Genomic DNA, 26,982 nt, shown 5'->3' on the forward strand with positions numbered 1-26,982 from the left:
AGCCTGATGCTCCCTCTCTCTGCATATTCAATCTTGGCCAACAATTTCTTTAAGCTGTTGTACTTATAATTATAGGTGGTTCATACTTATAAAGGACATGACGCAGACATTCATCTTGTGCTACCCTTTGGGGACCATGTCATCTCTGTGGATCGTGATAACGTTCTTATTATTTGGGATGTACAATCAGAAGGTAAGACTCAGTTCTTGTAAAGGCAATAAAAGTTTGAGCAGGGGAGTAAAGCAAATATATGTATGATGTTTGTGGAACTAATGTTCTTCTTTTGTTATGCAGAAGAATACTTGCAGCTGAATTTTGACAAGACTGTTTTTACAGTTTCTGCTATTATGCACCCAAGTACTTATTTAAATAAAATTCTTCTTGGCAGTGAGCAAGGACCTCTCCAATTATGGAATATAAAATCCAAGTAAGAACTACTCTTCTTTTTCTCAATCAATTGCAGATTGACCCAGTTAGCAGTTATTTATTCTTCTCGGCTTTAAAATTTGGAATTGAGTGATGCAAAGTGCCACTGGTTTAGATTATACTGTTGGGGAGAATGATGCATGATTCTGGCAGCAACTTAACCTTTCTGCCAAAACACATTATTTGTCACCATAAAGTAAACTCAGGTTTTCAAAATACCTTCAAAAAGTATCTCGTAGCAATTTGTGGTATTTTTATTTTATTTACAAACTGTCTGAAACTGTTAACTAATTAATAGATGCATAGATAAAGCTATAACATGTTACATTGCTTGAAAGAAATTGTGCTGGAGTTTCTTAACTCTGTTCGTGTTTCTGAGTCCATAGAAATTCTGATATAAGAATTTGTTTTAAGCACTGCTACTGTTGTGTATAAGTTTCCTTTTTAAGCCAGTGGGTTTTCACGGTATGTAACTGTGAACAGAGCAATGATCAGTGACAGTTTGGGGATGTGCCAGTGTGCATAGGCAGTCCTAGTAGTTCATGATTATTCTAATACAGCTCATCTACTATACATGGTAGCCAGATTGAAATGTTGTCAGAAAAATAATTGTAAAGCTTCTAAAGCCTCCCCTCATGCCCAAACCAGATGAGACTGTGTCCTTGGGTTTGCTTTGAGGACCCACCAGCATTTTGTAGAGTGAATGGGAGCCTTGTTTTAACAGTGCAGCAGGGGCTGATTCTTGTCAGGACAACCACAGTGCAGGGGGAGCTGAGGCTTCTGCTTTTTCCCCCTGGGACATTTTTAGGATCCCAAACAGTGCCCCGCACAAGCAGCACTGTTAAAAGGACTTCCCTAATGGGAACTTGCACTGCAAAAATGGCTGCCTGACTTCATGGCAAACTTGAGGACATCAGCTTCTCTGGTGTGCATCTGGTCCTTAAACAAACTGTTGTGAGATGGAAGGGCTTGGGCCATACAGTTTGTTCATGCCTGTCATTGTTATCTTAGTGTAGTGGTTAAGAGTGGTGACTTCTAATCTGCAGAGCTGGGTTTGATTCCTCGCTCCTCCGCATGCAACCAGTTGGGTGACCTTGGGCTAGTGACTTCTCTTAGGGTTATTCTTGCAGAGTAGTTCTGTCAGAGCTCTCAGCCCCACCTACCTCACAGGGTGTCTGTTGCAAGGAGAGGAAGGAAAGCGATTGTAAGCCTCTTCAAGACTCTTTTGGTAGTGAAAAGCAAAGTATAAACACCAGCTTCCCTCTCTAGTAGGAAGAGTACCTTATCAAGAGTATCTCTTCCCTTTAGTTGCAGAATTGTTGTTCCTTCTTTGGAAGGAACTTTCCAGTTGTTGTTGTTGTTTTGTTTTGTTTGGGTTTTTGTTTGTTTACCACCTAACTTTGTTAAGTTTTTGAGTTTGGAGTTCTTTAGTTAAAAGTTTCAAGCCAACTTCTTTTAAATACATTAACCTAGTTGGTCTGTAGGTAGTACTTCTGTCAAGAAGCATGCCTTTAGGATGTCATCAAATCACAGAGAGTAAGATCAGATGACTGGTTTTGACCCCAAGGAAATGATCTCCACTCAGTGCAAGATGAGCTAAGACTCATGGACCCCCTAGTGAATTTATCTCAGAGGCTCTGTATTGGGAGGAGATAGGCATTTCCAAGGGACTCTGCCACTTTAGTTTGCATCTCAGTACCCAAGACCAAGAAACTGTGGATGGCAGCTATAAGGGGAGAAGATATTAGAAAATGCACCCTGGTTTCATGGTTGCTTGGACTCATAACTCCTCAGGTCCATAAGTTTCCTCAGGACTTATTCTGTATATGATATTTCCTCTAATATTTACATTGTTTTATTTTAGAGTCATTTTTATACCTTTGAGCATCTAACGTTTTTTCCCTTGTTTGTAGCAAGCTCTTATATACATTTCCAGGATGGAGTGCAGGAGTGACAGTCCTTGAACAAGTAAGTAAGTCTGTCATGCATGTTGGTGAAGACAGAGCAACAGTTGCATTTAATAAACTTCTGCAGTGCTTTATTTTAATGAACACATTTCTCATGGAAATCTAATAGGTGTAATCCTACAGGACTATACATTTCCCTTAGAGTTGTAAGCAGTTATCCGGGTGAAGGAAACTGCAGCCATTTCATATCCCCAGGATTTTGGACAGTTAGCATGTCAAGATGTACAGAAGTACAGGGAGTTAGTCATAATCTTTTGATATCACTGCAGCTGATGCTGGTAAAATCAATGTTCATGTCTGTGTTCTCCTGTTTGGTAGCTGTTGTGTTATGCTGTAGGAGGTTTGTTTGCTGAGAAATAAATGAAAGGAGTCAGTTTGAAACATTTGTGAAGTTTCTGCCTAAAAGTAATGTGCAAACATACATTGTTGAAAGATTATAAACTGAAACTGCAGTTTGAATCAATGTTTTCTTCAGCCAGGTTCCTTAGCAATTCAGTGGGATTCTCAGGAGCACAATATATGTGAATATAAACAGTTAGACTATAATTCATAAATCTTAATCCTAACAGTACTGTAATCCTGTACATACACAGTACAGATAATGAACAAGTCTTGACAGTCAGTAGTACTGACTAGATGTAAGGCTTTTTATAATGTAAATGTTTATTATTATTTATCATATGGCAGATCTACCCACAGGAAGCATATAAAGTTATGTAGATGGTTATGTAGGCAGACAGGGCAATCCCCCTAAATACTAATACCTAAGTTTTCAATCCATTCAATCACAGGTGTTCCTCTGGGAATGTTTCCTAAGCAAATTTCCGTTGAATAAATTACCATGTTTCTGTGTAACTCTAGAGTGCCAAGACATGTCAAAAGGATCTATTGATGTCATGTCTCCACTATTAACATGTAAATGTATTCACTTTCTTTGAAGGCTCCAGCAGTGGATGTTGTTGCTGTAGGTCTAGTGTCTGGTCACATCATAGTGCACAATATCAAGTTTGATGAAATACTGATGAAATTTCAACAAGACTGGGGTCCCATAACAGCAATATCTTTCCGCACAGGTAAACTTCAGCATTTACTTTGAAGATAATTGAGAAAAGATTCCAAGTGAGATCTCAGGTTCAGTGAATTTCAAACTGGAGTATAACTGTATGTAATATAATAAATTAAACATGACTGGCACAATCTTGTTAGTTTTTGGGAGTGAGAATTTTAAAAGTCATGGGTGCCTGAAAGACTAACAGATTAATTAAAGTGTAAGTTTTTGTTGAATAGGGTCTGCTTCATGCCTGTAATGGGGTCTCCTCAGCAGAATATAGGCAAACAGAGGAGAGAAAGAGAAAATAGATCCCACCAATCCATTCAGCAAACAGTGAGGTTTTCCAGCAGCACAAGGAACCTTCCCCTGTTATTGGGAGAGAGGCTTTTCTGTCACAGTGCATGTGAAGTTGCCTTCTACTGAGCCACTGCACTCCTCTTTCCATGTGGGTATTATCTTCTCCGACTGGCAATGGCTCTCCAGATTTGTTCACATCAGCCACTTCCAAGTCCTTGAGCTGGAGAATGCCAACCATTGGACTAGGGACTTCCTGTATGCAAAGCAAGTACTTTAGTACTGAGCCACACCCTGTGCCAGTGAAAGATTTTGTTGGATCAATATAAGGGCCTTGCAATAGAGCAGGGGTAGTCAAACTGCGGCCCTCCAGATGTCCATGGACTACAATTCCCAGGAGCCCCCTGCCAGCGAATGCAGATTGACTACCCCTGCAACAGAGGAAAGTGCCGCATTATAGGAATGGATCTGTGTCATTCAGCCCTGTAAAATGCAGATTGACCATTTTATTGCAAAAGTGTAATGTATACCAAAGTATACAAAATGAGTGCAGCGGCCATCACACTAGCTGTACTTCACAGAAAATTATTATTATTATTATTATTTATTTGATTTGTATGACCGCCGCTCTCGGAAACCGGCTCGCGGCGGTTCACAACATTTTAATACAAATACAATATATTAACCATTAAAATTCCCCATTAAAACCCCATTAAAACCCCATTAAAACAATGACTAAGTCACAATGATGGCGATTAAAACTATTCCCGTACAGGCCCACTGGATGAGCAGAAGGGAACGGAGGATAATTGGGCATAGGATGGAACACTCTGGGGAACCGGGTCAGTTTAGTACTGGCCTCCCCCCTCCGGGGAGAGGGGTCCAATCTTAGCCCCGGGCCATCACCCGGCCTTAGACAAACGCCTGGCGGAAGAGCTCCGTTTTGCAGGCTCTGCGGAACTCAGAGAGCTCCGACAGGGCCCGCAGCTCTTCAGGGAGCTCATTCCACCAGGTAGGGGCCAGGACCGAAAAGGCCCTGGCCCTTGTCGAGGCCAGGCGTGCCTCCCGGGGTCCTGGGATCATCAGCAGATTCTTACCCGCAGAGCGAAGTGCCCTGCGGGGGGCATAAGGAGATAGGCGGTCCCTCAAGTATGCAGGACCCAAGCCGCGTATAGTCTTAAAGGTCCCAAGATGGCGACGGAGCAGTAGCAGCGTTTCTAGAGGCTCTCCTACGCATTTTCTTTTCTAATTAACTCCTGGAGCTTGTTTGAGTTGCTTGTATTATCGTTGGTGCCACCTGATTTACCCTGAGTCTTTACATCCGAGCTTGGAACTCTAAACACCTGGTAGGACTCATTTATACTTAAATTCTGCTGTGTTTCGAGAACAGAGTGCCGTCAACTAAGAGAGTCTTTACCTTGGAGCTCACCGGGGGAGTTAACTATACTGAAGATAAGAAGCCAATTATCTATAGTTAGCAACTCTTGTTTCTTTTTTTTCCTGCCTGGAATTCTTCCTTGTCTGCTGTAATCAGTTTGTTTTGCTTCAACACGCCTTAACACTAATAAGCTCAGTGGACGGGACTGCAGCGAGCTTTTATGTCTCTCTTCTCCCCTGAACATCATTTGTTTATTTGAATATCCTGTCCTCCTGACTGTTCCTTTCATTGCCTATTTGTGACAATAACAGCCTCTCACTTGTGAGCTTTAAGCACTTGTGAGCTTTAGGACTTTTGCAATGGGAGGTGGCAAAAGGGTGAGTAAGAGGGTGCGTGAAGGTGATGGCGATATTACCCCACCCCCTGCCAGCAAGCAGACAAAGATAGACGATTTTATTATGGCAAGTGGTATCTCAAAATATGCTGCCTCAACCTCAAACCGATTTGCTCCAATGGAAAATTGTATAATCAAGACTCAGTGTGAAGAAGAAAGAAAAGAGGGAGATGACTCAACTGCTTGGCTGTTAGAAGGCCAGGCTGAAGCCAATTGCAGAACCTCCGATAACATCCTAAGTGAACTCTCACATCTGACTGCCAAAACTGTGAACGCCTTATTTGAAAGAATAAAGCTTATTGAGGATAAGATTGACAATATGACACAATTGTTTGCACAACACTTCGGCCCCAACCTAGGCTTCAGTGGGAAAGAGGTATGTAATCAACCTCCCAAAATACTTAATTTTGACAAGAAGCCATTTGTTACAAATAATGGAGAGTCTAAAAAGGCTAGCACACATCTACAGTCTTCGGAGGAGAGTTTAAATTACCAACTTAAGCTTCTGCCATGCAAAGTTTGTCTGGTTGTTTGCAAGTATGGAGACCATCTCATTCCTTGGAAGACAAAACAACTGGTGATACGTCATCTAAGTAATATCCTCGGTGTGAATACTTCTTCACTTGACTTAGTTCAAGTACAGCCTCTCTACAATCTGAATCAAATGCAAAGAATCTTATTGGAATTTCATAGCCCCAGGTTTCCTTCCCTACTACTCCGTAAGAAGTTATTTCTTCGCTCAAAAGGTATTTTCCCAGTTCGCATTTTTGAAAACACTATTCTAAAACCTTTATTGCCGAAGCAGCATACTAATCCCCTGATGAAATTGGGTAGTCACTCTGAAGAACCATCAACGGATGCTCGCCAGCAAGATTTGATACAGTGGACTGATCTACCCACTCAACCATGCTTGGATCCAACTCATTTTGAACCTGAAAACACAATAGAAGAAGACCTATTGAACTCCTACTCTGATCTTCCACCTACAGAGCAAAAAGAGATCACTACCAGATTGGAACATCTAAGGCTTAAGCTTTTGAGTACTTCAAAAGGCATGCACTCACAAAGCACAGAATCTCCTCATCAAAACAATGTACCGCCAGCAAGTACATCTGGGTCATCTCAGCCGCTGATCCCAACCTCAATTTTAACAAGTAGAGGGAAGCAAAACGAACCCACTACCAGCACCAATCGGGAGATCTTAGAGGGCACTCTGCCCAATGAAAAATCCAAAAAACCGAGAGAGGAAAGCACTACACTTGCACCATCATGTAATAATGGCTGTGTAGTCCTGGATCCGGAGGGAGATCTGAATAAGATCACAAATGAGCCCTGACAATTAAAGTGTTTGTCCTGGAATATTGGGGGGTGGAAGAACAAGCTCCACGACACTGATTTTTTAAAGTTTTTGCAAATTCATGACATTATTCTCCTGCAGGAAACATGGATCCAGGAACAGGATTTCCTTTCTATTCAGGGCTACAAGGCCTTCTCAGTCCCAGCAACCAAGATACATACAAAGGGACGGGGGCGTGGAGGCCTGGTTACCTTTGTTTCAGTTGATTTAACGGTTGATGTTTTAATCTTAGAAAATAGTCAGTACAATAACTTCCAGGTCCTATTAGTTAAGGGACTTTTCCCCAGAAGATTAATATGTATTAATGTATACATTCCACCTAATAGTAGTAAGAGCCAAGGAGACGATCTCTGGGACTCCCTGGCTGATACCATAGAATCCTTGCTCCTTCACTATCCAAATTCCTATATTATAATGGGTGGTGATTTCAATGCAAGAATAGGCTCTGGGGCAGTTGATGTAGGAGGTAATAAGAGTACTCAAATAGCCACCCATGCCTATCTCTCGGATCGTTCCTCAAAGGACAGGATTGTCAACAAATTTGGCCTCAAACTTTTAAAACTGCTCTCTTTGGCCAATCTACACATTTTGCATGGTACCAGCTTGGATATATCAGGAGGTGCTTATACTTACCTATCAACTTATCGAGCTAGCACGATTGATTACATCACAGTCTCATCTGATTTACTTAACCTAGTAGCCAAGTTTGAGGTTGTTGATAGCTTGTTAAGTGACCACTGCCCACTGAGACTAACACTTAAAACTACTGGCAGTAAAATCTTGAAACCAGTTTCTGAATTAGCAGGTTTACCATGTTCTAGGAGACTCAAATGGTCTGATCAGCTTCAATCCAAATTCTCCCAATTTTTTGCAAACCCAGAAACAGAATCTTTGAGGCATGCTATCCTTCAGTCAGATAATGATGCTATCCAAATCTGGGAAGCTATTACTACTCTCCTAAAGCCATTTCTTGTTAATAACAGACCAATCAAACTTTCACCATATTCAAATAATGGCTGGTTTGACCAAGAGTGTAAAACTCTCAAAAAATATATAACCCACACCATGAGGAAAGCAAGGAGAAATACTAATGAGTTCTGGATGCCCCAACTTTTGTATTTAAGATCACAATACAAAAAATTAATTAAACAAAAAAAGCTCGAACATGCCAAATCCTTATGGAAAGAATTAGATCGGGCGGTTTCTGAGAAAAATGACTCACGTTTTTGGGCACTAGTCTCCAATAGTTTAAACACCTGGTCCCATCATCTGGAGGCTCAAATACCAGCTAAAGATTGGGCCCTGCATTTTAGCAAGGTCTTTGGAGCCCATTTGGCTTCACCCCCAACAGCCATGTCACATTTACAACATATCCCTCCTGATCTAACAGATCTCCCAGTTTGGCCCACAGTTTCAGAGGCTGAAATCAAAGGCCTGATCTCCTCACTGACATCTGGTAAGTCCCCAGGGGAAGATCTGATCCCTACAGATCTTTATAAAGCCTTTCCATCATGGTGGTCTCCTATATTAGCAAAAACCTTCTCGCAAATTAACAATACAGGCCAAATCCCCCCTGGATGGAAACTTAGCATTGTTGTGCCCATTTACAAAAAAGGGGACAAATCAGCTCCAAATAACTATAGGCCTATTAGTTTGTTAGACATAGCAGCAAAACTGTACAGTAAGTACTTACTGATTAAGCTGGAGGAATGGGCAGATGAAAATCATATTTTATACCCACATCAAGCTGGATTCAGAAAGGGCTTTAGTACTATTGACCAATGTCAGATACTTCAGCAACTGGTCTATTCAGGGATAAATGGCCCTAAGAAAGTGTTGTACGTTGCATTCGTTGACTTGGCCGCAGCTTTTGATTCTATAGACAGGCAGCGCCTATGGCAAAAATTAGCAGACTTGAACATTGATAGGCGGCTCCTATTTCTGCTGCGGGAGTTGCACTTTGACACTTATGCTCAAATTAGAGTGGGAATTTCTGGCTCCCTAACCAACAAAATTTCAACATGCAAGGGCGTCAAGCAGGGATGTGTGTTGGCTCCCCTGCTGTTTAATTTATTCATTAACAACATTGTAGAAAGACTCTCTGGCCCACAATTTGTTTCTCCCATACTAGGAGGTCAAAAAATATCTATTTTACTCTATGCAGATGACATGGCCCTAATTTCCCTCACAAAAATTGGGATGCAAAGACTACTACAACAACTTGGTGCTTATTGTAAAGAAGAAGGTCTTAAAATAAACTACGATAAGACAAAAGTAATGGTCTTTAGAAAAAGGGCCAAAAAGTTCTCTTGGAGCATATCTGGAAATTCTGTTAGCCAGTGCAACTCATTTAAATATCTGGGTATCACATTTAGTGAGAGGTTGAATTGGAAACTTCATCTGGACACCATTAGAGCCTCTGCAACACGCCTAGTGGGCACTATTCTGAAGTTTTATTATACAACAGGAGGCTTCCTCATCAATCCAGCCCTCAAATTATACAAGTGCAAGGTTATCCCCCATCTTTTGTATGGAGTAGAGGTCTGGGGATGGAAGGAAAACTTCATACCTAGGCTAGAATCTGTTCAAAATATATTCTTAAGGCGAATTCTAGCCCTACCTAGGGGAACTCCGGCTGTTCTGATGAGGGCAGAAACAGGTCTGCCTTCTCTTAGTGCCCGAGTACATTTGGCAATTTTAAAACAGGTTAGCCAACAAAACCTCAGGTTAGCCAACATAAACAAATTTAGTCATCAGTCCTTTAATATAATGTTATCTAAGGATCCAGCACGGCATTGCCTTATTAATAGCCTTATTGCACGCTACTCCATCCCCGATGACCTCCTAAATCCTTCAGCTAATAACTCTCACCTTAGAGACTGGATCTTCAAAAGTGATGCCCAGTTAGACAGAATGCAAATTTTGGAAATTAAGACAGTAACATGGTTTAAGCGGTTTAAATATGACCATCGTAGATCCTCTTATCTAATGAAAATCAGTAACCATAATCTCAGAGTAGCTTTTACATCACTTCGATTCGAAACGATGCCTACAGAGGTACTGGCGGGTCGATTTAGCTGTACGCCAAAAAACCAGCGTTTCTGTATTTGTGGTGCACAAGCTCTGGAGGATTTACCCCACTACATCTTTGACTGCTTACTTTATGCCCAACCCAGAGCCAAATTCCTCAATGAGACCTTACGGGGTTCTAACCTTCACTCCGTTGCTGAAAAGATAATCTATCTTTTATCTGACCAGGTTGATGATGTAACATATAAAACCGCCCTATTTGCCTTGGCTGCAAGGAAAATAAGGGCCAATGTTACAACCACTAAGGCAGCCTCTTAACACTCTTGCACTTTGTATGCTGTTTCAGTTTTTTGGTCTTAAATTTTATATTTTTATACAGTTCCTTTTATTCTATTTTACTGTTTGTAAATTTGTATTTTATATTTTGTAAAGGCCTATGGCTATATACAAATAAATGTATCTTATCTTATCTAGTCTTAAAGGTTAGTACCAAAACCTTGAACCTGATCCGGAAACAAACTGGCAACCAGTGCAGCTGCTTCAGCAGAGGCTGAACATGGGACCTCCAAGATGATTTAGTGAGGACCCGTGCAGCTGCATTCTGTACCAGCTGTAACTTCCGGGTTAGAGACAAGGGTAGGCCCGCGTAGAGCGAGTTACAGAAGTCTAATCTAGAAGTAACCGTTGCATGGATCACAGTGGCCAGGTATTCCGGGGGCAGGTAGGGCGCTAGTAGCCGAGCTTGGCGTAGATGGAGAAACGCCGTCCGGGCTACCTTAGTGACCTGGGCCTCCATGGAAAGTGAGGCATCCAGAATCACTCCCAAATTCCTGGCTTGGGGCACAGATGACAATTGTACCCCGTCCAGGCAGGGAAGACGCGCTTCCTGTTCCTGCTCCCTTCGGCCTAGCCAAAGGACCTCCGTCTTAGAGGGGTTGAGTTTCAGGCGGCTCTTCCTGATCCATCCAGCCACTGCTTCCAAACAACTGGCGAATTTTTCTGGGGGGAGATCTGGCCGGCCATCCATCAAGAGATAGAGCTGGGTATCATCAGCGTACTGGTGACACCCAAGCCCATAACTCCGTACCAGCTGAGCCAGGGGACGCATATAGATGTTAAATAACGTGGGGGAGAGCACCGCTCCCTGTGGCACCCCACATGGGAGTGCGAAGGAGTCGGATAACTCCTCCCCCACAGCGACCCTCTGTGATCTGTTCTCTAGAAAGGAGGATAGCCATTTAAGAGCCACCCTTCCAATCCCAGTATCAGCGAGGCGGTGAACCAAGAGCTCGTGGTCAACCACATCAAATGCGGCTGACAGGTCTAATAGCACGAGAATGGCCGACCCGCCCCGGTCCAGCTGGCGCCGGAGATCATCTGTCAGGGCGACCAGCACAGTCTCCACCCCATGGCCAGGACGGAAGCCAGACTGGTATGGATCAAGGGCCGAAGTTTCCTCCAAAAATGCTAGGAGCTGGTCCGCGGCGGCCCTCTCAACCACCTTGCCCAGGAATGCAAGATGCGATACCGGGCGGTAGCTGGCGGGGTCCCGCGGATTCAGCGATGGTTTTTTCAGAAGAGGGCGAACCACTGCCTCCTTGAGCCGCTGAGGGAATTCTCCCGATGTAAGGGAGAGGTTTATAATCTCCCTCAGGGGAACACCTATCCGTGGGTCGCTGATCTTAAGCAACCACGACGGACAGGGATCAAGGGGGCAAGTGGTCGCCCTCACCGACCCTAGCAATTTGTCCACTTCGGATAAAGAGAGCCGCCTGAAGCCATCAAACCTGATCCCCCGTAACGGCCACGGAGCTTCTAGTTCACGAACTGTATCAACTGTGGCAGTAAGGTCACGACGGAGCGACAAGATCTTATCCGCAAAATAGCTCGCAAAAGCCTCGCAGCCTAGTTCCAATTGACTACTATTTTGATGCCCTCCTTCGAGGGCAGTAAGGGTCCGAACTATCCTAAATAATTGGGCTGGGCGAGAGCTAGCGAACGCGATTTCCGCAGCAAAGTAGTCACACTTTGCCGCTTTCACCGCCATCTCATACGCCCTCATAAGCGTGCGATGAGATGTTCTTGTAGCTTCGTCGCGGGTCTTCCGCCACACTCGCTCTAGCCGTCTCACCTCCCTCTTCCTCTCCCGAAGCTCCGCGGTAAACCACGGGGCCTGCTTGAGGCGAGGGCGGAGAGGGCGCTCAGGAGCTATCTCGTCAATGGCGGCCAACAGGCGGGACTGCCAGTCCTCCACCAAGGCCTCCAACGAGACACCGGAGGGCATCGGGTCCCGCAGAGCATTCAGGAATCCTTCGGATTCCATAAGTCTCCGTGGGCGGACTAAAATGCGTCCGTCACCCAAACAGGGGAGGGGTGGCATCCGTAGGCGAGCCTTCAGGGTATGGTGGTCAGACCACGGAACGATGTTGTTAGCCACCAGATCGATCTCAACACCAGCACCAAAGATCAGATCCAGGGTGTGGCCAGCCTGATGAGTGGGACCAGCAACAAATTGCGAGAACCCCAGTGTCGCCATGGCCGACACCAGGTCCAGGCCAAGTCCTGGAGCCGACGAATCCGCATGGACATTAAAGTCCCCCAAAATTAATAATTTGGGGAACTGCAATGTCCAGGCGGCCGCCGCCTCCAGCAGGCCCAGCAGGGCATCGGGCGGGGCAGTGGGTGAACGGTACACCGCCCAGATGGCCACGTTCTCGACCGATTCCCACGTCAGGCCGACACATTCAACTCCTGGAATCGATGGTGCTGGGAGAGCCCTGAAGGCATAGCTGTCCCGGACTAGGATCGCCACCCCACCCCCCCTACCATGGAGCCGGGGCTGATGGAGGACCGAGAAGCCGGGTGGCGCAAGATCTTTAAGGGCGACTGTTTCACCTTCGCGCACCCAGCTCTCGGTGATGCACGCCAGGTCTACCCCATGCCCTGCGAAATAGTCCCGCAGGGTTGAGGATTTGTTCTTGATCGACCTGGCGTTGCATAGCATCAGCACCGGCTCCGCCCTAGCCCTCTCTCCTACAGATTTGGGGATGGGACGGAGGTTTGAAGGACAGCGAGCACATCGACCAGGCCACCTACCGTGTTTCCACGGTCGGGGCCTTTCTGGACCTGCGTGTGCCGCTCTCCCCCTATTATTGAACCTCCTCCCACCGCCATACCTCCCTTGGCCCAGAAGTGCTGGAATAATTCTCCCAGGTTGGGTTATAACCCCCTCTCCCCTTCCATGCCCACTCTGTCGTTCCTGTCTGGCAGACCATGCCATGTCTAGCCACGTCCAGTAGTGCCCTGTATATTGGCCCCAACCTTATCTAATTACTGCAATACTTTGGGTAGAGCGGCTGTAGCTCCTCCCTCTCACTGGCCCTAACCAATCTAACTAATCTAATTTAACCTAGCTGCTACCAGTTCCCTCCCTAACCCACCCTAACCTCACCCTCCCTACACAGCCCCCTACAAAAATCCCCCCTAGCCCACCCAACCCAACCTGACACCTAACAGCTGGTCTAACCTCACAGAGGAGAGGATCTGCCAGATCCCGCCTTTCGGGGCTCTCTAGCTTCCCCTCTCCCCCACAACTCCACTTAAGGCCACTCCAGCCGCCCTAATAATTTTCTCCCAGCATCTCCCACAGCTCCAACAACAGCTATCAGATTTTTTGGCTGTACTAGTTCTTCTTTATCCCAGAAGAATCTTTGTCGCCACAAGAGGGCGCCAAGGAACAAGTTCTTCCTCAGTTCCTCTCGGTCTATGACGCAGCAAGCTGAACTCTGGCAATCTACCAGTTCAGGCAGAAGAGACTCAGTTCCAGCCAGCCGAAGGATCTTAAAGGGGGAGGATGGTAAATTCAAGGTCCCCCTTTGTCTCAGCTGTCGCGGCTCACTCCTTTTCCCCTCCAAATCGCCGCCAAAAATTCCTTCCGTCCCAGGATCAAGTTGAGCAGTCCGATGTTCTTTGTCTTTTCTCCCTGCTGACCCAGTGCTCTGAACGCTGTGCCTCTGCCCGGCGCTGCCGGGTTGGAGTAACTCCCACTTCAGGCACTGGGCAAAGTTATTTCCGAAGCTCTCATGAGCCCCTTGCAGGGAGACCGTCTCTCTCAGAGCTCCATAGACTCTCTTCAAGATCGAAGGAGGTGAGTTTACATTCCTCATTCTGTCCGGGCGTCATAAAACTTTCCCCGGGAGGGAACCGGCAAGAAGAAATAGGGGGGAGGAGGGCACTGTAATACCTTGGTGGTGTAATTTGCCTCCAGGAACCGGCCCAATATCTCTTCCAGACGGGTTGATAGCACTCTCCCACGGTCCACGCCAGAGTCTCCCAGCAATGATGTTAGTCGGCCGGGGAATAAAGACGCAAGCCCGTGGTCTCTGTGTCCTGGAAGGCCTGGAAGGCCTGGAATACAGTCAGCTGATCTCCCCTTCTCCTTGCCTATTTCTCGCAGTCCGAGTTAGTAATGTCCACTGGGTGCCTAGATAGTAATAGGCTCCCTAAGTTGCAGAATAAAAACGAAGGGGGAGGGAATAATTCCCTCTCCCTAGCTAAAAAAAGCCAGGGACGGGCAGAGCAAAAGCTCCGGTGTCCGTCCTCGTCGCCATCTTGTTTTTAGAATGTATGATAACCAACTCTATGAAAATGACGGCAAGTCATCATTTGTCACATGCTGGTTTAAATAAGTTAGTAATCTGGTTTAAAAGTCACTGTGACTCTTGTTTTTGGAAGCTTTACTTAATTTTCCTTTTCTGTATTTATCTACTACAATAGGCTTTCTTTTTCTAGTGGTGAATAACTGTTATATGTCTGTATTGAAGTTTTAATCTGATGTGTTTTAGTTCAATATGGGAGTTTTACACAGATTGCTTTGCTTTTTGTTCTCTTCCTCATGTAATCAGATGGGCATGCAGTTATGGCCGCTGGAAGTCCTGTTGGGCATATTGGGTTGTGGGACCTAGACCAGAAGAAACTTCTGGGCCAGATGAGAAATGCACATGCTTCAGCAATTGCTGGTCTGTCCTTTGTCCAAGGAGAGCCACTGCTTATAACTAATGGTTCTGATAACGCTATAAGGGTAAGTCACTCTGTTGCTGATTTTTATTTCTTTTCAGAATTCATTTAACCCACTGATTAGTTTGATTCTTGCATACTTATTTTTTAATTTTTATTTTTATTGACTGCCACTTCCAGATCAAGCTGGCTCATGGCAGTTTACAATAAACCCCACCAATAAAACATTGGTAATATAATAAAATTCCCAGGCAGCATAACCTATCTGATACCTTACCCCATAGTCCAATACCCTGGACCCATTGCCGGTCCACCTCGGGAGAGAGGAACTACCTTCCCTAGATGTTCAGAGTATCCTAAAGAAGGGACCCTTGATCTTCTACAACCTGGCCTCAACCCAGTGCCTAGTGGAAGAGTTCTGTCTTGCAGGCCATGTGGAACTGTACCAGCTCCATCAGGGCTTTCAGCTCTTCCGGGAGCTCATTCCAGCAGGTCGGGGCCAGGACCAAAAAATATTGCAACTAGGGGTGGCTCATTGGACAGGATGTTGTATGTGTGCATCTAAGCTGTTAAGAATAAAGTCAGGGCTTTAGTGGAGGAACTAGGAAGTGTATTATTAGTCAATTGGGGTATTGATTAGGGAATCTTGAGCAGTCAGATCACTGCTTCCTCTTGCCCTGTCCTGCAAAGGAATTCTTTCACAATTTTTTTTGCAGGGGAATAGATGTACACAAATGCATCTGAAATAAATACATCTGTATTTTTGTGTTCTTAAATGAATAGGGAGTGGGCCATGACACAGTGATGATATGATCTGAAGTCGTAAATCAGAAAATCTTTGTGGAAATTATGTGTCTGTGTGGATAGATATCTTAAAACATACACTTTCAATATTCAGTAAGGCAAAGTATGATTGAAAATAATGAAAAAGAATGTGCACATCTCTAAATGCAACAGATATTAGATTGAACCATTGCTTGGTAACATAAAGACTATGCAGGGCTATTTATTATTCTGCATTTATGTTGAAATGAATTGGAGTATTAAAACATTTATTTCTACTATCATTTTTCGTCATTTGTTCTGTTATTGAACAGGAGTGGGTATTTGATGGCCCTGGTGGAAGCAGTAGATTGCTAAGATTCAGAATGGGACACAGCGCACCCCCAACAAAAATCAGATACCATGGACAAAATGGACAACAAATTCTTAGTGCAGGTAAGGTATCATTGTCTTGCTCTGAAATATTTTAATGTCATCAGAGCAAGTGGTGTAAGAACAAGGTCATGAATTTCTGATGGTACATTTATATTTACTAGATGTATTGTGCAGTTTAAAGTTCATCTTTAAAAATTTCCAAAGATGGAGAACCCACCACCTCCCGAGGAAGCTTGTTCCACTGAGAAACCTCTCTAACTTCTTCCGGATGTTTAGATGGAATTTCTTTTGAATTAATTTCATCCCATTCATTCTGGTCTGTCCCTCTGGGGCAAGAGAGAACAATTCTGCTCCATCCTCCATATGGCATCCTTTTAAGTACTTGGTTATCAGATCCCCTCTCAGTCGTCTCCTCTCTAGGCTAAACAGACCAAGCTCCCCCAACCTTTCTTCATATGTCTTAGTCTTCAAATCCCTTACCATCTTTGTTGCCCTCTTCTGGACACGTTCCAGTTTGTCAACATCCCTCTTCAACTGGGTTGCCCAAAACTGAGCACAGTACTCCAAGTGAGGCCAAACCAGAGCAGAGTAAAGCGGTACCATCACTTCCCGTGATCTGGACACGATACTCCGTTTAATATAACCCAAAATTCCATTTGCCTTTTTAGCCACTGAGTCACACTGCTGACTCATGTTCAATGTATGGTCTACTGTGAGATCAGTGTATGGTTTTCTGTGAGCTCATTGTCAGCTTCTTCCTTGGCATTCTTAAAAATGGCTTTTGAAAGTAGTTTGAAAGTTTCAGTAATTTCTGCTATTTAAAAAGAGCTTAGCTCTTTTTAAATTCTATTTAAAATATCTATTTAATTCTATTTATAAATTCCATTTAGAATTCTGTTTTTAAAAACTCTATTTAAAAAGAACGATTTTATCTGACATTCAAAATATCTTAACATTGTAACCCTTAACTTGGGTATAATTTCAAATATTGCTGCCCAAGATTATTGTAAATGCAAAGATGCATTCTTGTTGTGACCTGGGTTGCCTGTTATAGCCCGTTCTTGTCAGATCTTGGAAGCTAAGAAGGATCAGTCCTGGCTAGTATTTGGATCAGAGATCTCCAGGGAATACCAGGGTCATGACACAGAGACAGTCAAGGACAAAAACTGCCTCTAAACTTCTCTTGTCTTGAAAAACCCATGAAGTACCCACATGTCAGCTGTGACTAGATGGTAATTTCCAATGCAAAATATGTATTTAACAGTTATAATGGTTTAAATTTTAAAGCATCTTAAAAGTAGCTGGGCATACCTAAAAAGTATTTATTACTGATTTGTCTTATTTTCATCAATACTTTGCCCTAGGTCAAGATAGTACCTTGCAGTCTTTTTCCACTGTGCATGATAGATTCAATAAAAACTTGGGACGTGGTAAGTGTGGTTGTCTAGTGAATAACTGAATTTCAGTGACTGTACTAAATGAGCAGATGTATTAAAATGCCTCCAGAAGTTACTCATATTTAAATGAATGAGATGTGCATTTACTTTGTAGTGTCTATTCATGGGTTTTTGCGGAACTGATAAAGCTTTATGTTTGCTTGATGTGCTGAAGTAACTTGTTTTGTTTCTGAATCATTTGCAGATAAGAAATTTCTATTTAAATAAGTGGAATTTTGCCTAGTAAAGATATTCACAAACAAAATTATTACCCTGATCCTAATTACAGTTCAACTTGTTTTGATTAGATACTGCTTAGAATTGGGTGATGGTACAGATGGGAACAGAATATTTCTTGTTGTAGGAAATGAGTAATTATAAACCTGTCTCTATAAATGATTAACCTGTTTCTTGGGTGTTAAAGGTTCCCTAAATAAAAAGAAATCAAAGAAGAAGGGCCTTCAGTATGATACAATGACACTTCCACCAATTACAACATTTGCAGCAGGTATGCAACTCTCCCTTTGATTTGGATGAACAAGATCATAAAAGTAAACCAAATATATTATTTCCTTTTTGTGTTGTTAACCCTCCTAAATTCATAATTTGAGAATATTTAGTGGGTTTTTAAAAATAAAACATAAAAAACAATTTCCAAGGCTGTTGAAGTACAGTCGCAGGAGATTGTAGAAGAATCTTTTAGGGGAAGTTACGTTTCCTAAGTCCATTTATACTCCTACTAGGTGCAGGAACATACAACAGTGCATGTGTATAATTTTTTCCTTCTGACCCTACCAAGAAGTGACTGTTTACTTTTGCAACAAGTATTGGAATCATTCTGTAGCAAATATTTTCCATAATTTGGGACAGGGAATCTTTTTGTGAGTACATGTGAATAACGCATTTTAGCACTGAAAATAACTGTGATGTCTTTTTTCGATTGGTTCATTACACATTGTCAGTAAAATGTATACAAATATTTAGAATAGTAGGCTAATAGCTTGTCCTTTCTCCTGGCAAGTAACAATTTGTTACAGTAATTTCTGAAATAATGTACCGTATTTGCCAGCGTATAAGACGACTGGGCGTATAAGAAGACCCCCCCAACATTTCCACTCAAAATATAGAGTTTGTTACATTACAGTACTATGGGCCAATATGGGCAGCTATGTCTATCCCAACTGAAGTGCACCCGGGGTATAGGACGACCCCCCCACTTGGAGGCATGTTTTTCAGGGGGGAAAAGTAGTCTTATACGCCAGCAAATACTGTATTTGTTGTCATTGATTAATGCTTTACATTCAAGTCTCATAGTAGTCTGACTCACTCATTCAGGGGCTGCTGACTTTGACTTCTGTGCTTTCTATCCTTGGATTTCTGACTATTTCAAGTTTTTCAAGGGTGTCTTAATGATTTGGTTGACAGTTGTGGTATACTCAACAGAGAGCTGGAGACTTCCTGTCCAAAATACCAAATTCATACTCCTTCCTTCCTTGAGAGACAGACTAACAATACACTTCTGAGTGAAGTTGCAACCTTCTAAACCCACTGACTTGAATGGACTTAAAAGGCTGTAACTCTGCTTAGAATTGCTCTGTCAGGATGCAGAGAGGTTGCAGGTACATTGTGCCATATTTCTGTGCATGCATGGATTGTGGTTGAAGCACCTCACAACTCATGGTGTGCTGCACGGGATGACCTCTCCAGACCTTTGAGGGGCACAAGCAATGGTATAATACGTTTTTGATATAAAACTTGGAAGTATCATTTATCTGAGATCATCATAAAAGCTGTATCATGTTGACAAAGATAATGTTTGTAAAATAATTCTCCCAAAGACCTATAGCAGCATGCTTATTTTAAAAATACATCATTCTGCCTTCAAAAGATTTAAATCAAAAAGGAAATTCATTGTTTCAGACAGATGAAGAAAGAGTACAAAGAAAGGGTGCAAATATAAAGATGCAAAAAAGACAGTATACCAACTGCACAAACAGCAAGAAACATACAGGATTAATCTAAATAAATTATCACTCATCTGTAAAAGTTGAACACTTATGTAAAACATAATTTGACTCAAATCTGGAGAACCGATTCCCTACTCCTCCACATACTGCCAGCTGGGTGACCTTGGGTTAATCACAGTTCTCTTAGAGTTGTTCTCTCAGCCCCAGAGGAACGGAAACATGTTTGCCGCTCTCGCTCTCATATTTTGACTGTAGAACAAATGTAATATTTTTGACAAGAGGTTATAGATATTTACAAAATAATTTGTAACCACTCCTGCTTTGAAATTGTATATATTCCCAGCATTTAGGCATAAATATATCTACGGGAGGTATAGTTACCTGCAACCATAATATAACATTACCATATTGGGTGTCCTGGTAGGTAAATGATACATTACACCCAAATGGTATCTAAAATGGCAAATTAGATTCATTGTTGTTGTTGTTATGTGCGAAGTCGTGTCCGACCCATCGCGACCCCATGGACAATGATCCTCCAGGCCTTCCTGTCCTCTACCATTCCCCGGAGTCCATTTAAGTTTGCACCTACTGCTTCAGTGACTCCATCCATCCACCTCATTCTCTGTCGTCCCCTTCTTCTTTTGCCCTCGATCTCTGCCAGCATTAGGCTCTTCTCCAGGGAGTCCTTCCTTCTCATGAGGTGGCCAAAATATTTGAGTTTCATCTTCAGGATCTGGCCTTCTAAGGAGCAGTCAGGGCTGATCTCCTCTAGGACTGACTGGTTTGTTCGCCTTGCAGTCCAAGGGACTCGCAAGAGTCTTCTCCAGCACCAGAGTTCAAAAGCCTCAATTCTTTGACGCTCGGCCTTCCTTATGGTCCAACTTTCGCAGCCATACATTGCAACTGGGAAGACCATAGCCTTGACTAAACGCACTTTTGTTGGCAGGGTGATGTCTCTGCTTTTTAGGATGCTGTCTAGATTTGCCATAGCTTTCCTCCCCAGGAGCAAGCGTCTTTTAATTTCTTTGCTGCAGTCCCCATCTGCAGTGATCTTGGAGCCAAGAAAAATAAAATCTGTCACTATCTCCATTTCTTCCCCTTCTATTTGCCAGGAATTGAGAGGGCCGGATGCCATGATCTTTGTTTTCTTGATGTTGAGTTTCAAGCCAACTTTGGCACTCTCCTCCTTCACCCGCATCAACAGGCTCTTTAGTTCCTCTTCACTTTCTGCCATTAGAGTGGTATCATCTGCATATCTGAGGTTGTTGATATTTCTCCCTGCAATCTTGATCCCAATTTGTGACTCCTCTAATCCTGCATTTCTCATGATGTGCTCTGCATACAAGTTAAATAGGCAAGGCGACAGTATACAGCCTTGCCGAACTCCTTTCTCAATTTTGAACCAGTCAGTGATTCCATGTTCAGTTCTCACTGTTGCTTCTTGACCTGCATATAAATTTCTCAAGAGACAAATAAGATGCTCTGGTATTCCCATCTCTTTAAGAACTTGCCACAATTTGTTGTGCTCCACACAATCAAAGGCTTTAGCATAGTCAATGAAGCAGAAGTAGACGTTCTTCTGGTACTCCCTAGCTTTCTCCATGATCCAGCGTATGTTGGCAATTTGATCTCTAGTTCCTCTGCCTCTTCGAAATCCTGCCTGTACTTCTGGAAGTTCTTGGTCCACATATTGCTGGAGCCTAGCTTGTAGGATTTTGAGTAAGCAGCTGTAAAATCATGCACATTGGGCAAATGATCCACATGACTGCATTAGAAATTAGGGTATATTGTTCTGATATTCACATATTTTAAAGAACTTGTACAGGTGAAAAGGTGCAGAAAATGACAGAATGGTTAAAGGAATTCTGCACTTTCCCTCTGATAAAAGGATTTCTATGTGGGATCTGTTTTGGTTTCGAAAAGGATGATTGGGAAGGGATGAGGTTATATGTAGTACGGGAGAAATGAAAGGAAACATTTGTCTTTCTAATAATATAGTGATAGCCTGTTAACACAAATAATTTCCCACAGTGCATGTGTAATTCGCTGCCATAACACTTGGGGATAGCCACTGGTATAGATGGTTTGGGAATAAATAAATCCATGGCAGATACATATATCATGGCTGTTTTTTAATCCTACCTGAAGCAGCTTACAATTGCCTAACCTTCTCCCAACAACAGACATTCTGTGAGGTAAATGAGGCTGAGAGAGCTCTGAGAAGGTCACCCAGCTCGTTGCATGTGGGAGAGTGGGGAATCAAACCCAGTTCTCCGTATTAGAGGCCACTATTCTTAACCACTACACCAAACTGGTTCTGTTGCTTTCATGCCTGCAGGCTTTGTAGAAGCATCTTGATTGGCCTCTGATCGAAACAGGATGCTGGACTTAAAATCTTAGTTGGACCAATGGGGACAAATATGCACTCAAAAGGAAAGACATGCAGTTTTTCAGAACCCAACTAGTAGCCCTAGCTGACTGCTTTGAATATCATGTAACCTTTCCCTGGTGAGAAAGTATTTAACCCTTTACAGTCATGTTTTTTTCCCCCATGTGTTAAAATTTCTGTTCAAAGCTGCAGTTTCGGTTTTTGGTGGAGGAGAATACAAGTTCCTAAACCTGTCTTTTTTGCACATGTTACTTCCTGCATCTTTGAAGGTTTTTTTTTTATTATGGAAGATAGTTGAGAAGAAAGAGTTGAATGCTTAATGCCTAGTGATCCCCTCCCTCATCCTAGAACCAGCCACTATTTAGTTTTTTATAAGCAGAAGACCCTAATTATGTATCTTATATGCTGAATCCTTTGGTCTTGATCCTGCAGAAGTACTCTTATATATGGTGTTACATTTTTATTTACACACAGAGAAAGATATTATATATATTTATTGTATATATAGCACAGGTCCAGCACAGCAAGTTTTTACTTAAGTTCATTTATGATTAACATTGATTCTGTTATTCATGATGTAGAAAAGAGTGCTAGGCACTTTAAAAGCAAAATGCCGGATTTGCAGTTTGGAGCCTGGTGGTTATACCACTATAAACAAGTAATAAGAATACTGTTAAAATGCATGTGTTTTTTCCCTAAACTAATGAAAAGCCTTTTGACTTTTACATTTAATTCATTTTGATTGTGTTGCAGAGGTTGCTCGCCAAAGCGACTGGGATGGGATTGTAGCTTGCCACCAGAGTTATTTATCCTGCACCACCTGGAATTATCAAAAAGGTTCAATGGGATCCCATAAACTGAAACCAAATATCTTCAGCAAAAACAAACCTCCTGGTATATATGCAACTGTAAGAACATTTTGAAAATAAATTGATTGTTGAGGGTAGTCCTGTTTTTTCTAATAATGACATAAAATCAGAAATTTATCAGAAATTCATAATTCTGAGAATTCTATGTTTAATTTTTTCAGTGCTTCCTAAGTTTTAACTTAATTCATAACTGAATAATTTGGGAGACTCCATATCAAATCAATAGATACAAGTAATATCATGGTTAAGAATGTTGAAGTTTTGCAGAGTCATGCACATTGAAAAGTTCTCATGACTGCAAAATTTCTGGAAAATTGTGACTTTGATACAACCCTCATGTGCATATGTACTGCAGTTTTGATAGTCTGAAAGTCATTAATCAGAATTCCCTTAATTAATTGGTATTAGTTGAGGTTAACATTTCTTTCTATAAAATAACTACTAAAACATTTTACATATTAATGTATCATAACGGTAAGGTAAGTTTTTATGGCTGGAAAATCTCTCTTGTGCTGTAAAGATGGGCAAAGGCTATCAGACTTTTTTGAAAACAGCAGGAAAATCCACAACTACTATACAGGCTTCTGTTTTAAGTTATGTTTTTTCTCTGTCTACTCTGAAAGGCAGTAGATATCACTTCCTGTGGAAACTTTGCTGTAGTTGGACTTACATCAGGACATGTGGATACATACAATATGCAGTCTGGCATTCACAGAGGACATTATGGCAAGGATAAAGGTGAAAATCTTTAGTTTTTAAAAATTAATAGCAAGAGCTTCACATTTGCTGTTCTATTTAATAATTGTTTTGTTTCTAGGAATTGAACTGCAGGAATTTGAATCCATACAAAATGGGACTGCAATTTATTCTGGAGCTAAAGTGCTTAATGTTATATTATCATACAGTGTTCCTTTAACCATACCATCCTTATAGGCTACATACTATAATGTGTGCAGATAAATATTGATCTTGACTATACATGAACAGAACTTGCATGTGTGCTATGTCAGTAGAAGTATCTGCCTGAACATTATTGATACGTATGCGTAAGACATATTTACACAACATAAAAGTGTGCATCTGATCATGCAACATATGCTTGGGGACGGTGGAGCTCATGAAATGCTCCCATGGCTCATTGCCTAAACCAGACTATAATACATTCTGCACAATAAATACTTCATCTCAACAGAAGACATATAAAAGCTGTTGCCCCAGTGTCAGCAAATTAATTATACCTTTGACAGCGATAAGTCGCAAAGGAGAGTTAGATGAGTTTAGTACAACTAAATTAGAGAAATCATTGCATACCTGCAGAGATCGATAGTGAGAAATCAACCACAGCAGAAGTATATATTTCATTCTGAGGCCTGTAAGAAATCACAGGGGGAAGGAGACAACTTAAAAATCTTAGTTTCCTATGGTTCTCCTTCCAGGATTTTATAAATTCTTAAATTTGGGCAAGGTTCCAACCTTCCCCAACCTTCCATTCTCCTCTTCCTCCCTTTCAGTGGATTCTCAGTGTGTTTCAGCATTCTGTGCATCCTGGAGCATATTCAGGCCTTATCAGACTGGGGGCGGGGGGAGGGGGTTACCTCTTGTTTTTTATTAATTTACAATTTTGATTTGGTTTTGCATTTCTGCAGTTTGCACTTCTTATTGTGATAAAGGAATCAGATTCTCCTGACAATGCAATTTTTATCATATTTTGACACAATGAACTGTTGGTTTGTCTGAACAAAGTTTGAGTCCAATTACACTAAGACCAACTAAGTTTTATTCAAGGTGTAAGCTTTTGTGTGCACAACACACTTTGTCGGACAATGAAATGGGAGTTACAAGGCCACATATAAACAGAGAGTGGGTCATTGATTAATACACAGCACCCTGAAGATATTTACAAGGATCATCTTATGAGAGAGCCAGTTTGGTGTAGTGGTTAGGAGTGCGGACTTCTAATCTGGCATGCCAGGTTTGATTCTGCGCTCCCCCACATGCAACCAGCTGGGTGACCTTGGGCAGAACAGATAAAACTGTTCTGACCGAGCAGTGATATCAGCGCTCTCTCAGCCTCACCCACCCCACGGTGTCTGTTGTGGGGAGAGGAATGGGAAGGCGATTGTAAGCCACTTTGAGCCTCCTTCGGGTAGGGGAAAGCGGCATATAAGAACCAACTCTTCTTCTTCTTATAGAAATAACAGGCTAAGTTCATCAGGTTATCAGTTGCTTGGGTTCAAGTCGGGTGGGAACATAGTAAAGGAATAAAAATTGTCAAGAGTAATGATTAATGGACAGATGTATTCCCAATTGTGCAATCTGAGAGTATTGTTTTCCTCCTGTCTTTTTCCCCAGACTTGAGTCCAAATGAATGATAACCCAATAAACTTAACTTGTTATTTCTGTAAGGCCCTTGTATCTGATAAACATCTTCATTATACCATGACCCACTCTCTGCTTATATATGGCCTTGTAACTCCGATTTCATTGTCTGTCAAAGTGTGTTCTGCACACAAAAGCTTACACCTTAAATAAAATTCAGTTGGTTTTGAAGGTGCCATTAGACTCAAACTTCGTTCTGCTCCTTCAGACCACCATAGCTACCCGTTTGAATCTGTCTGATTTTCTGATCAGGAACTAGGAATTTCAGTTTGTTAAATACCCTAAATGTGTTTGGTGGCACTGTATTATCCCATAGTATGCATGATGTCCCTATTACAGAGCAAGGGGAAAGGTACTATGCTTTGGCATGTTCTTATTCTTGAAGGGTTTGATGATTTAGTTGGCTTACAAATAGCAATATATGATAACTGTAGAATTAAATTTCCCAACTTCCAGTGTGCTTGTAATGTAATGGGATAGTGAAAAAAACCTGAATGTTAATCTGTTATTTTTCTTGAATATTGAAGCCCATGAAGGCAGTATAAGAGGAGTGGCAGTGGATGGATTGAACCAATTTACTATCACAGCAGGCAGTGAAGGTTTTATCAAGTTCTGGAAATTCAAGTCTATGGAACTTGTTCATTCTGTTAAGTTTCCTTCTTCTCCAAGTAAGATGGTTCTGCATAGAGACAGGTAATACTAAAATATTTTGATAAAGTGAAATAGAATGTGACACCTCTTGTCTTCCACTGCAGATATTTGATAATTCGTGGTTACAGAGCATAGTTGCTGTGAACCTGTTTCATGTTCATGCTTTTTGTTAGTCAGGGTCCCCAATGTGAGCTTCTAGGTACCCACCAAGTGTTTTTAGAAAGTGAAAGATACCAAGTGGGGCTTCTGTCCATCAGAAGAAGAAGAGTTGGTTCTTATATGCCACTTTTCTCTACCAGAAGGAGTTTCAAAGTGGCTTTACAATCACCTTCCCTTTCCCCACAACAGACACCCTGTGAGGTAGGGGAGGCTGAGAGAGCCCTGATATCACTGCTCTGTCAGAGCAGCTCTATCACTGCTGTGGGGAGCCCAAGGTCACCCAACTGGCTGCATGTGGAGAAGGAGCAGGAAATAAAACCCGGTTCGCCAGATTAGAAGTCGGCACTCCTAACCACACCACCAAGCTGGCTTTCTGATTGCCTGTTGGAGATCTGATTGGATGAGCAGATTCTTTAAAAAGTTGCTTTAGCAACAGTTGTCACAACAGCATAAGGATCCACTGTGTGTAAGCACAAAAATATTTGTTAAATGTTATATTAATTTTAAAAGGCATCCTGATAAGCAGAGCTTCTGCCTGAAACATTGAACAGTTACCATTAGAGTTATGCATCACCTCATTCCCTCACGTTTTGTAGTGTCAGGTCTCAGAGCTGGCCACAGGTTGAAAAAGGTTGTGGACCCCTACTAAAGGTTTTGTCCCCTTCCGTTGCCTTCCCCATTAGTCTATTTGTTTCTGTCTCTCTCTATGTTCACTAATTTACTACTAATTTACTCTCTCCCTATATCTGTATTCTTATGATTCTTGTTTTGTTGTCTGAGGAATGTGCATGTATATGAAAGCTCACATCTTGTATGAACTTTAGTGGTCTTAAAGGTGCCTTTGGCCTCAAATTTTGTTCTGTTCCATATTAGTTCATCTTTTGCTGTGTGTGGCCTGTTTGTATTCTTGATTGGGAGGGAATTTAGGATATCCCTACTCATATTAATATTGAAGCTACTGGGGTGGCTCCTACCCCTGTCTTAGCCACAATACTGAGCAAAATGTATTTTTATTAAAATATCTATACTACACTTTTCCATTCTGGCTCAGGTTTGA

At 42.2% G+C, this 26,982-nt stretch overlaps 1 protein-coding gene across 1 annotated transcript in view; it reads left to right on the forward strand.

Annotated features, from left to right (window-relative positions):
* WDR36 (WD repeat domain 36) overlaps positions 1-26,982 on the forward strand; it is a 51,583-nt gene that overhangs the window by 7,563 nt on the left and 17,038 nt on the right. The window contains exons 4-14 of the mRNA XM_077347764.1: positions 76-193; positions 296-428; positions 2,341-2,395; positions 3,335-3,467; positions 14,803-14,978; positions 16,012-16,132; positions 17,437-17,502; positions 17,933-18,016; positions 22,621-22,775; positions 23,360-23,474; positions 25,643-25,808. Coding sequence (XP_077203879.1) covers positions 76-193; positions 296-428; positions 2,341-2,395; positions 3,335-3,467; positions 14,803-14,978; positions 16,012-16,132; positions 17,437-17,502; positions 17,933-18,016; positions 22,621-22,775; positions 23,360-23,474; positions 25,643-25,808 — 1,322 coding nt within the window. The remainder of the gene's footprint in view (positions 1-75; positions 194-295; positions 429-2,340; positions 2,396-3,334; positions 3,468-14,802; positions 14,979-16,011; positions 16,133-17,436; positions 17,503-17,932; positions 18,017-22,620; positions 22,776-23,359; positions 23,475-25,642; positions 25,809-26,982) is intronic.

This window comes from Paroedura picta, chromosome 7 (assembly GCF_049243985.1).
Source record: "Paroedura picta isolate Pp20150507F chromosome 7, Ppicta_v3.0, whole genome shotgun sequence".
In the NCBI taxonomy this organism is placed as follows: Eukaryota; Metazoa; Chordata; class Lepidosauria; order Squamata; family Gekkonidae; genus Paroedura; species Paroedura picta.